We start from the raw sequence: 12,051 nt of genomic DNA on the forward strand, positions 1-12,051 counted from the left end.
CAAGAGAAGGGATTAGTGTGTATTTGTAGAGCTAATGATAGTGCACTTTTTAAATTATACTTGTTGCCATGGGAATGCTTACAAATAATTTATATAGTGACTCAGATGTCCAAAGGGTACGCGGTTTCTTTGAACACAGGTTTTTATCTCCAAGTGGATGATCAGAAGAAATCACAAGCTTTAGCTTGGAAACACTGCTTCTTCACTTCCTTGTATTGCTGATAGCACTGGTAAATGTTCTCTGTAAATAAAAGACTACCTGTGGATTTTTGGGCAGTAGATTTAGCAACAGTCCTTAAAATGTATTATAATTAAAACACTAAAACGTAAATAAAATGCTAATATCCTAGCAGAATCTCAAGATTTATCTACATGATATCTAACACATAGGCACAAGAGTTGCCGTGCTTCAGATCAGTCAGAATCTTTTTGCTTTTAGCATGGGTGGGCTGAAATTAATAATCTTGCTGAGATGCAGACAATACTGGCTCGGTCATACTGGCCTCCTGATACTGCTTTGGAGTGTCCAGTTGGTTTGCAGTGCAGGCAGAGAACTTGCGTATGTCTTCGAATGGCCATGTAGACACATTTAGAAACAGTAAAAAGATATTTAAGTCAGTAATGTTCGTTACCTAATTTCGCTTATACTTTCTCCTGTTAATAAGTTTTCATCAAGAGGAGAGCTATACTTTGACTTTAACACTTTCTGAGGTATTGGTAAACTGTTTTGGTTGGGTTTCTTTTTCTGATACTAGACAGCCTGGTGTTTTCTAGTTATAAAAGGTAGAGATTCACTTTCTAAAATTCTGTACACCCTATAGAATCCTAATGTGTTTTCCATCATGAAAACTCCTCCAGAAGCATTCAATAGCATATGTACATTTGAATGCCTACATGATTGAGAGTGACAGTTAAGATCAGCTTGATAAATGGGGGAGAGGGCTAATAAATGTATCCTCTGTTTTAAAGGTGCCAGTGGTCACATGGCTGGCCGGTTACGCCACTGTTTCAGTAATTATTCCAAAATTGACAGCTTTTAAAAATTGCTGACACTTACCATATTAATTGTATTTCCAGTAATTTTTTTGGTTGGTGTTGGCATATGGCTGGCCAGTTACTCCACCCTTTCAGTAATTAATCCACTACTGACAGCTCCTAAAAGCTGCAAACATGTACTGTGCTACTTAACGTTTCCAGTAGTTGTTTAGTGGTGTGTGGTGGGAACACTGAAACATTTCCTTTTACGTCAGGAATTGGTTCTTGGCCAGTAGAGGTGCTAAGTCCAAATATTTATCAATATGCTATCAATGCTTTTAAAAACAGCTTTCTACTGCTTTGGGAAAGACACTGCTCACACCTTCCCCTGTAAATTCTTAAAATATTGGGCTTAACTCCAAATTTTATATGCAGGAAAGCTATTTCTGGAGACTTTCAACTGGAGCAGTTTTTCCATTTTTCTTTTCCTCTGAGCCCTTCACAAATGGAAGTACTTGGGCGCAGTTAGGCTGCACCTCTTCCTTCCCATGCAAAACCACTGCCAAGAAAGGTGTGAACTGCAGTACTGTTACAACCAGTAATTTTTTTTTCTCAGTGTTAGTGTTTCAGCTGAGGCCTCTCTGAGTGTTTTATGACCAAAATTATAGGTAACAGTTTTGATCTCTAGGCCTGGAACAGTCTTTGCTGTTCTTAAAAACAGAGAGCTTACTGTTTGTGTAGGGCTTCAAGAAGCAGAGCTTTGCTGTTCCCATGCAGAGAGTGCTCATCTGCTAGATTTTTTAATGTTTAAGGCTCAAACCAAGTTGGGAGTAGGTAGAGCAGAAAGAGTCAGAGAGAACATCTTGAAGGTTGGTATTGGCAAGGTGTGTTTTACGTGTAGAGATTCAATGTTTCCAGAAATGCTCAGTGGGATTTTAGAGGTGAGAAACTGGCCGACGTAGCTTGTGTCCCTGGAGAACTGAGGCTCCTCTGGTTTTGGTTCCTGCTGACTCCTGCGTTCCCTCGGGAGCTGTGTTTGATACTAACAGGATCCTGCCCTTGTAGAAGGCAGGGGCTGTGATGTGCCTGCTGACTCTGGACCAGTGCTAATTAGGAGAGTAGAAGACATTGCCTCCCGTGCTTAACCCTGTGTTACTCTTCCCTTTGGCTTCTCGGTGTGAGAGCGTCCTGTTTACTATTGAGAATTTGCCCTCATATTCTTTTGACAGAAGTCGTTGGCCTCTGAGCTAAGGCTAGGGCAATAATTTTGAAAATATTTGTGTGCACACAGGATGTTCCTGTCCCACTTTTCACAGTGATACTGAGTAAGTACTTCAGTTGGACTGCACATGTGATACAGTTGCTCTTAATCTGTTTCACTGCGAAGTCCCGTGGAACATTTGGACCTGCTGAGGAAGGGCGTTTTAGCCAGCTTGATTTTTCCATTGAACAATATGGTGTATATTGTTCAATGGTAATATGATAACCCTCAGTTGAGCATTGTTAGCAAACAATTCGGGGAATACTTCCTTACTCCAGACTGACTTCTAAGAGATTGTCTATTTATGCCCATGATTTAAAATGTCTTTCTAAGTGCCAAGACCACAGCTAACTACAATATTCAAGAAATGCACTGGTAACCGTGAGGGGAAAATGTTGCTGTTGTGGTTCCTGAAGCACTTATGTAATTGTTAAAAGCCATACTATATCATGGCTTCTCTTTCTGCTGTGCTAATTAAACATGAATCCTCTTACATATTATTAAAATTATCTGAAGATATACAGCTATTCTTATGTTGAAAAATATCTTTTACCAGTCTGGTCAAATATATTTCAATTGGCAGTATTGAAACAAGCAGTATGATTCTTATTTTGATATTTGTTGCCTGCCTAAAAATCATCTTCAGCAAGTGATTAATTGCATCTGTAGATACTGCACAATTGCATCAATTATCCATTTCAAATTAATTTCATTCTGAATAGTTGAGAGGATGATGTAGTTTAATCAGTAAGTGAAATGGAACTATTGTAAGCTGTTTAAAAATACTTATCGCGTTTTTGTGGAGGCAGAGAGATTTAAAATGAGCAGACCACTGGAAAAGTAAGAAATATGCAATAACAAACAGTACTACTTTTTCCTTCAGTTTCATAGCATTTTATTAGCTTTCTTTGCATTATTTTACAGCCTTGACTTATTGACAGTCGTTATAGTGTGAGGATGTTACATGACTAGGAACTTTCTAATTGAGGTAAATTAGTTGTGGTTATAAATACACTCATTTAATTATGACAGCTTGCATGTCTGATCAGCGTCCTCTTGGTCAAGCTCTGTAAATGTACAAGAGCATACTGGGCAACTTAACTCAATTTTCTGTTATGATTTGGTTTTAAAAGGATATGTTTGGTATTTCATTATGCTTATTTAGAAGGAAAAAAAAGGAAAGTTATATGTTAAAATAACAAAATTAATCTGGAAAATATTTTGAGGCATTGTTATCTGTTCTTTTGCTACGCTAAACCATTCTTAAATATCTATAAGGAAGTGGGTTGGGTGTTAGATGAAGACATGGGCAGGAAGATGAGCTGGTGTTAGCTTGGTAATGAAAGGTTAGTTAAGCAGATGAAACAGATAATGACACCAAGTTTATTTTCATATCTAATATTTGAATGCTTAGAGTTTTGTGTAATGCATTGAAAGTTGATATTGTACAATGTGTAATGCTTAACCTGTTCAGAGCTGCTGATATCAATGCTTTTACCCAGTTACAAACTTTTTTGTTCCGCAAAGGTGTTTGAAGAACAGGTTTCTACTGACTGATAGCATTTCACTTGTCACAGTGTTCCCTGGCCTTGAGATAGCCCAATTCTGTGCTTTGTAAGTAATAAAGGTAGATTAACTGTTTTCTTAGGGTAGGTTTTAGGTCCACAGCTTCAAGGCCAAACAGAGAAATCTAGATATTGATTTTAAGTCTAAAACATTTGAAAAACTTGTGGTATGCTGCATTTTTCTTTTAACAGTTTGATGGTGCCGAGAGTATCATAATGAAGGGCACTGATTATTGTGGTTAAATGAGGTATCTTAGCCCTTTCAGAAGCGCACACTCAGACACGGCTCGTGGTGTGTCCTGTACTGAAGCCTTTCTGAGGCACAGACACGTACAACTGGCCAGAACTTGAAATAGCCCTCTATCTAAGTGCTGGGCGTTACATTGAGAACTTTGCTTCAAACAGGGCTATCATATGTTAACCTGTGCTTGGCTGTATTATTGCTGAATGAAGAAGCACCTTTATGTGCATTCCTTGAGCTGTGCGGTCTTGGGGATTGTCTTTCATATACAATGCCAGCTGTTTCATTTGTTACTGTAGGTAAAGGTAAACACCTTCACTTTGTAACACTGACTAATTGATTTGGGAATATTTATGAAAGTGATGATTTTTAAAGCTAAAAATAGTGCTATGGCTTTTTAAACTAATTCTGGCTGTCAGAAATGCTCACGTGATCCTGAAAGTGTTACTAAAAATGTTCAGTTTTTAAATATGGTAGTTAAAATTGTCTGTTATGAGAGTAGTAGATGAGACATTTCCTGCATTTGTAAACTAAGCATCCCTCTCACCCCCAGGTTTCCTTGCATCTGATTGTTTGCTTTGTTGGTAGGATCTGAACTCCCACTGAACCTTCTTGGAAGAAGGTTTACTGTTGGCCAAGTAGGGAGAGGGAGCTCTGCAGCCTGCCGCCCTGCTCCCTGACCTTCTGCTTTAGGGTTTGGATGCTTTTCCTTTGTTTTAAAAAGCTGATGCCCTCAGGGAATACAGTAGTAAACTGGAACTTCAGACATGCATTTTCACTTTTATCTTAGTCATCAAAAGAAAATTTCACTTAAAGATACTTTCCCCTATGGATACCGAGCTGCTTCAGTCCTAATTTGAGTAGATACCATGCGTATTTCTTATTATTAAATCTTATTTATTTCCTTCAAGATTGTGTTTGACGACCATTTTATTATCCAAGTATACCCTGCACTTGGGATTTTCTCAATTTTTTATGTAGACTTTCTGTTCTCTCAATTTATCGAGTTCTGAGATTTGTCTCATGTCAGTTATCATTTAATAAGATTTTTTTTCCCGACTGGAAGAGAATTTTTTGCAACATAGGTTTCCTAAAAGTGGTATATTTGCGATGTTATACTACCTACAAACTCACTACTTGTTTTAAGAGTATTCTGAGGTCATTTAAAGCCCTTTGATGTCCACTGATGGCATCAGTGTCTTACAGGTGTAGGTGCTGTAGTCCATTCTTGAGCAAATGTGCAAAATTTTACTGCAGGAGAACCTCGATAAAAGTGTTCTTTTTAGCTAAAATAATGCAAAACTATGCTACCATCACAGTTTAGTTAGAAAATGAAGCCAGTGCAGTTTTTTTTAAAGATAAGAAAACCCAGGGTTTCTGGGTTGTGATGATGGTGAGAATACAGAGCAACGGAGTTGGTCTGTAGTCTGGCTATCAGGGCAGCATCTGCTGTGTTACCTGCGTGGAGCTGTACCCTTTGTTTCAAACAAACTCTATTGAAAACTCTGTGGAAAACTACTACTATTGCTTTCTTTCCCCAGATGTTTTGTGTTTTTGTTTTTAAATGAGTATTTTAAAAAATTAAAGAAAAAATAGATAATTTCTTGCACTCTCTATGCTGAGTAAGACCCATAACTGATTCCAGCATATTTGTTGCTGGGGGTGGTAGATGTGCATGCTGACTGTGGAATTGAGAAGAATGTGCATGTTCATAGAGTACAGAATGTTAGTGGCGTGCACTCTGTTACTCTTTCTGCTGTTAAACATACCAGTTTACCTAATTTGAATGCTGTCACATAATGAATATGAGACTTTTTCAAGCATTTGGCTTACAGTTATTTGCAAAGGTCTATTGTTTGATAGGTTCCCTCTCTTCTGCGTTTTGCAGCATTAAGAAAAATTGCCTGATTCAAATTATCCCTATGTAAGTAAATGATAAAACTTCCACTGTTCTTAGATGCGGATGCTTTCTTGGCTTTTGTTTTCACCAAACCATTTTGCATTTCATTCCTGTTTCCTAAGTGAAAACTGCAATTCTGTTGCTGTCACTGTAAATCTATTATACTGTCAGCTGAATTTGAGTCAGGTTTTGGCAGTCAGTGTCATTAATTCTGTTATTAGTGAAAAACTGACAATCAATCTTTAAAATAGGAATAAGAGATTGAGAATTTTTGTGTGTATTGGATCATTGTCTTCTAATAGTGTCTCTACTTGTGCATTGTTGGTTTGCTATCATTCTGCTAGTTGGGCAGGAGATGATCTGTTTAAATTTGCTGAGCTTCTAATGAAATGCTGAAGTGCAGAAGGAATTTGTCCCATTTGTAGTGATTGTTACATGACTGGAGCTCTAATGTCATTCTCAGAGAGCTCAATTATAATTTCATTGTTATGAGTCAAGTTTGCCTGATCAGTTAAAACTGTAAATGTATCTGACGTTGTGTTTACTGCCTTCAGCAAGTGATAATCTGTGGTCTGTGTGAGCACTATATGCCTTCAAATTAAAACAAGCGGTGGAGGATGGGGCTGTGATACTGAACTTCCCGCTGTGGCTTTTATGAAGTCCCTCAGCATGCTTCTGTCCAGCTCTGGAGAGGGTCGCTTTAGGAGCTTTTACTCTTCAAAAAAACAAAAAGCAAGCTGTAATTACAGTTATGAATTCCACACTTCATCCTCTTAATTCCTCACAGAAGTTTCATCTTCTGGAATGATTGAAACGTGGGACTATCAGGCACCCTAGAAGGCTGGACCATTGCTTTCTGGTACTGGAATTAACACACCTTGAAACAGTTGTGATGTGATTTTAAATCTGTTTCTGAAGACCTCTACTGAAGGTTTGATACCCCTAATATCTATGATAACCCTGTTATCCAGTTTCAGGGTGCTTTTTGCTGTTCTGGTCTTTAGTAGAAAAAGGAAGGTTGCCATCTTTTTGCAAGAACCTCTTATTTTGGAGTGTAGCTGTGCCCTTCCCAATGTTGTCGCTAAAATTCTCAATATGAGATTAGTCTTGTTGATCAAAAAGTGGTTCCTTGTGATTTAAAACCTGTGTATCAGTCAACAGAAACATGAGATGAGGTTGTGTTCTGAACATCAGTATTTGTCATCACTGTAAGATGTGTTTCCCGAGGAAGTGGAGAAGAAGGGCAAGTATGGATGTAACCTCACTACGGCAAGAACAACAGTAACTAAAAGCCCAGAAATAACGTCACTTATGCAGACTTGTGTAGACTGCAAGGGAGGCTTTAAATAGCAAAACAGTTCTGAGGCATGAGTAGCAGGTTATCAGTCATGCCCTGAGTATTGCTACCAATATTATAGGCTTCAAAAGCAGTGTCTGAGCCAAAACGGGATCCGACTTGATTTATATTCCAAGGTTTTGTTTGCATGGCTTGTTGTTTGTTTGCATTGTTTTTTAAAACACAGAGCAACCCACTCTTGCCCCTGCACTCTTGATACTTATAACCTGAAAATAAGTTTTACAAATCTGAAAACACCAAACATTTGAAGCCATCCTTCTAAGTAGAGCCATCCTTTGAGAGAAATAGAAAGTTTTAATATACAGTGTAGAGCTTTTATTGAAAATTAAATTACTTACCTAGTTGGCTTTGTTCTTTGGAAATAATTTATAACACTGCTACCTTTTGCTTTGAGACATCTTGATGTGGCAAGTACATACACTGGAAAACTGTATCACTGCAACAACAAAAAAATAATGATTAACTTTAGGCTTTATCTAGTTAAGATCAAACTCTGAATTGAATTCTCTTAGTGTGTTGACAGCTGAAGATTTATGTCTTCCAGCTATATTCCTGTTGCAGAGTTGGCAGAAGTGACCTCTCCAACAAAGGTCTTTGTTACGGATTTTTCCTCTGTTTACATTATTGCCATAAGGGTCACAATGAAGTACAGTACATTAAAGCTAATATATCACCTGCTGACAGGGGTCTTATCTCATTGGTACCTCTTTCCTTCTCCCAGTATGGAAAAAATGCAAACATTAAGAGTCCAAGGATCATCGAAAGAAAGTTAAATAATAGTTTTCAAGAACTTCAGCATTAATGTTAGGTCCCTGTGTGCGCTGAACTTTTGTGTCCGGCCAAATGGTTACATAATTTTTTTCTGCGCAGTTATTGTGAAAATGTCTTTACCAGATAAATGCTGCTAAGGGAGAGAAAGAGCAGAAAAAAAGCCCTTGGTTTATCCAAGCTCTGTGGAATCCATTGTGAGAAAGGAGATGGCTGAGAATGGGAAAGGGTGACATTCAGGTTAGATGGGTAGGCAAGAAAGCGATGCCATGAGGTTCTCCAGTGGAAGCATGGTGGAGACCTGCCATGAAGACCAGGACTTAAGATACTATTCTCTTTCTCTTTAGTCCTGTGTCATGTACACTGCGTACAGAAGGGGTCTCTTGGTTCTCACTGTTAGTGGGATAATGTTACTTATTATTTGTTTTATCTTCCGAACATTCACTCCAAAATATAAATACAGCCATTGTTATATATGCATAAATATGTATGTAGTTTCAAAATGTGCTTTGAAATCTCTTGATAGGGCACTTCCCAGGCATCCTTTCAGGATGGGGAGATGAACCTCACTGGACCCACAGAACTGCTGTTGGCTCAGAAGGCCCGGCTCCCTGTCAGGTAGGAACATCTTCTGTTTGGTGCTGACTCAAGTGTGGTTCATCAACATGCAAGGCTGACTTCTCGTTCTGTCTGCACCTCTAAATCTCCATTGTGCTCATTGTTGTCATGATCCCTTCTTCCTTATCCCTTACCCATCCTAAAAATGCACTAGATTCACATAGTGAAGGACATATTGGCACATTAATTACCCTCATTGATGAATATGGATGATTTTTATTGGAGAGTTTGTAGTGTAAGGCTAAAGGGAAATATGCTGCTCTTGTATAGTCAATGTTTTTGCTTTCTACTGAGTCCTGCAGGTATTTAATGTCTTAACATAGAGGATGTTCTCAGGTAGTGTTATCTCTCAATAAATAACCAGTCAGCTGAACCATATAATCCTGAAATTATTTTTTTTTTCAATTAAAACGTCACCTCTGTTTTTGAGTGGTAAGGTTATTACTTTACTGTCTCCTGTAGTAGATTTTATATCTATGTTTATACATTGTGAAAACTCTACCCAGTATTTTCAATATTTCTCTGTACGTTGCCTCACTAGAGTAGCCAGATGGAGTGCATCCTTTTCCTCTCTTAATATATAAACCAGAGATGGACAGGGGTCCTCAAACTGAATCATAAATTCATAGAATGCCTAGGTTGGAAAAGACCTTCGAGATCGTCAAGCCCAACCATATCTGTCCGCTACTAAATCATATCCTTAAGCACTTAACCTACACATCTTTTAAATACCTCCAGGGATGGTGACTCAACCACCTCCCTGGGCAGCCTCTGCCAGTGCCTGATAATCCTTTCAGTGAAGAAATTTTTCCTAATGTCCAATTTCTACCTCTCCTGGCGCAACTTGAGGCCATTTCCGCTTGTCCTATCACCTACCTCTTAGGAGAAGAGGCCAACACCCACCTCTCTACAACCTCCTTTCAGGCAGTTGTAGACAGTGATAAGGTCTCCTCTTAGCCTCCTCTTCTCTAGGCTAAATAACCCCAGTTCCCTCATCTGTTCCTCGTAAGACTTGTGCTCCAGCCCCTTCACCAGCTTCCTTGCTCTTCTCTGGACACTCTCCAGAGCCTCAATGTCTTTGTTGTAGTGAAGGGCCCAAAACTGAACACGCTATTTGAGGTCCTGCTTGACCAGCGCTGAGTGCCGGGGCACAATCACTTCCCTGGACCTGCTGGCCACGCCATTTCTGATACAAGCTAAGATGCTATTGTCCTTCTTGGCCATCCGTGCACACTGCTGGCTCACGTTTAGCTCCTGTCCACCAACACCTCCAGGTCCTCTCTGCCAGGCACCTTTCCAGCCCCTCTTCCTCAAGCCTGTAGCGCTGCAGGGGGTTGTTGTGTCCCAGGAGGTGGTTGTGGTCACACCGACTGTTTGAGAAATAACTTTTATTTTGACAAGTATGAATTCTGAGTGAAATTTGGATAAATATGTGATCTGCATTGGAAGCCAGTACAGTAAGGTTTGAGAGCTGCATAGGTTAAGCACGAGGAAACTGGTATTCATAAGAGATTTAATAATGAGCCTCAGAGTCTGTTGTTCCTGCAGTCACAGGGAACATTCTAAATGGCCGAAATGTAATGGAAATAGTAATTTTGCAGGTTCCACCAAAATTAACAAGTCACGGTGCAATACAGTGTCACAAATTAGGTCAATCAGATCCTCAGTGGTGCTAACGGAGAATTTGATCTGGCAAATTTAGAGCAAAATGTTTCCATGCTGCTATTCTCCTGTTCCCGCCATAAGCTTAAATTTCAGTTTTGTCTGGTTATTCAGGTTGTGCTGAAGTCACTGTTTTGAGTTGGCAAAGGAATTCGATCCTTTGTCCAGTGTGTTGTGTTTCTTGCAGAACTGTAGTGGTGTCGTAGCACATTGTATAATAAAATTTAGAAGTGTTACTCAGCAAACTTCTGCATCACAGCTAAAATGTCAAAAAGTCATTTGTTTCGATTTTGATGGTAGCAAATAATCATTTGCCATAATTCTGCAGCTTATTGTCAAAACAGTATAAAATAAAAAACATTAAACAAAACAATATCTGCATGCCTTAATCTTAAAGCATTTATCCTGATAAACACTTGAGAAAAAACAAGTATTAATATTCCCATTTTAACTACCTGGTGTCTGGGAAAGAGGCATGAAATGATATACACAAAACCTTTAGGAAAGTTCACAAGAACAGAGACTCTAACCTTGGTGGTCTTCTGGGCCGTGCCAGGATTTTGGTACAAGGATCACCTTTCCTTTTAGAACATGTCGAAAAATAGTATTTTCCATACAAGAGAGTTAATTTATTAATTTTTCTTGTTTGATTCATCATTTCATTTTTTTAGTGGGAAACATTTCCATCGTGTTAAGGTTGTGCTTTTCTACTCATCTGTCTGTTTGCATTTTTCTTTCCTCGTGGAGGCCTCCTTGTCACCTACTTTGTATGTCGTTTTGTAGTTTCTTCTCTTGTCTGCTGGTACTGATACATATTTTTAGAATGGTCTCATCATGAAAAAGCATTGGAGTGCGCTTCCAGCTTCCTCTGCACCTGCCTGTAAGTTACACACTGGCCGATTAGCGTTCCTCATGCAGTTATAGAACTTAGTTTAGTTCCTAATGCTTATTTTCTCTTTGTGCAATATTGCTAAAGACTTCTACATCTTGTTTCGCCTGAGGCAATTATTATGCATCACCCAATATATGCACTCATTTGTTTCTTGATCCATTAATTTGTAATGGGGATTAATCAAGCTCTGTGTATGCTGTGCTCGCATTTACTGTTGTCCTTAGGCTTTTACAAGGGTGTTTTGGATCATCTAAGTCCTCTTAGGAATTTTCTGAGAACACGTTATTGTTTATCAAGTTAAACAAGTCATTTCTTGCCCTTGGAATTCTTCAGAAGAAAGATGGGGTGTTCATTGGTTTTTAATCTTCATAACCTGATTTTGGTGGACATTTGAAACATTAACATTGAGAAGAACCTCTGTGACCAGGTCTTCTCTGGCATGTCACAAAACAGTCGATAATAAATCTAGATTTCTGTAGATCTCTTAGGACTTCTGTTGAATTCAGCAAACTGTCTCAGGAGTATGGAAGGAAAAGTGATAAAGAATATAGATTGGGACCCACCCAATTGATGCCTGAGCATCAAAGTGTTGAGCAGATGGGGAGCAGAGGGAAGGCTGGCCAGAACAAGGTATTCCCAAGAACCTTTCTGCATTGGTTGTAACTTTTTAAAGATAAAATGAATTGTCTTAATCTGGGTTGAAATCAGTGCATTAAGGAGAAACATTGGTGAAAAATAACCCCAACAAAACACAACTGCAAAAAAACCAAAATAAAGACAAAGGAACAGTGTTTCTTTAAATGCAGAGTCCC

The 12,051-nt window shown here is 38.8% G+C and overlaps 1 protein-coding gene across 3 annotated transcripts in view; it reads left to right on the forward strand.

Moving 5' to 3' along the window:
- Positions 1-12,051, forward strand: part of PARD3B (par-3 family cell polarity regulator beta) — a 421,427-nt gene that overhangs the window by 173,230 nt on the left and 236,146 nt on the right. For 2 of the 3 annotated variants that reach the window (XM_054069863.1, XM_054069864.1), the window contains exon 5: positions 8,594-8,685. The exons of the other annotated variant lie outside the window; for it this stretch is intronic. In XM_054069863.1, the coding sequence (XP_053925838.1) occupies positions 8,594-8,685 (92 nt within the window). The remainder of the gene's footprint in view (positions 1-8,593; positions 8,686-12,051) is intronic. 3 annotated transcript variants of the gene reach the window in all.

The sequence above is a fragment of the Cuculus canorus genome, chromosome 6, assembly GCF_017976375.1.
Source record: "Cuculus canorus isolate bCucCan1 chromosome 6, bCucCan1.pri, whole genome shotgun sequence".
NCBI classification, from domain to species: Eukaryota; Metazoa; Chordata; class Aves; order Cuculiformes; family Cuculidae; genus Cuculus; species Cuculus canorus.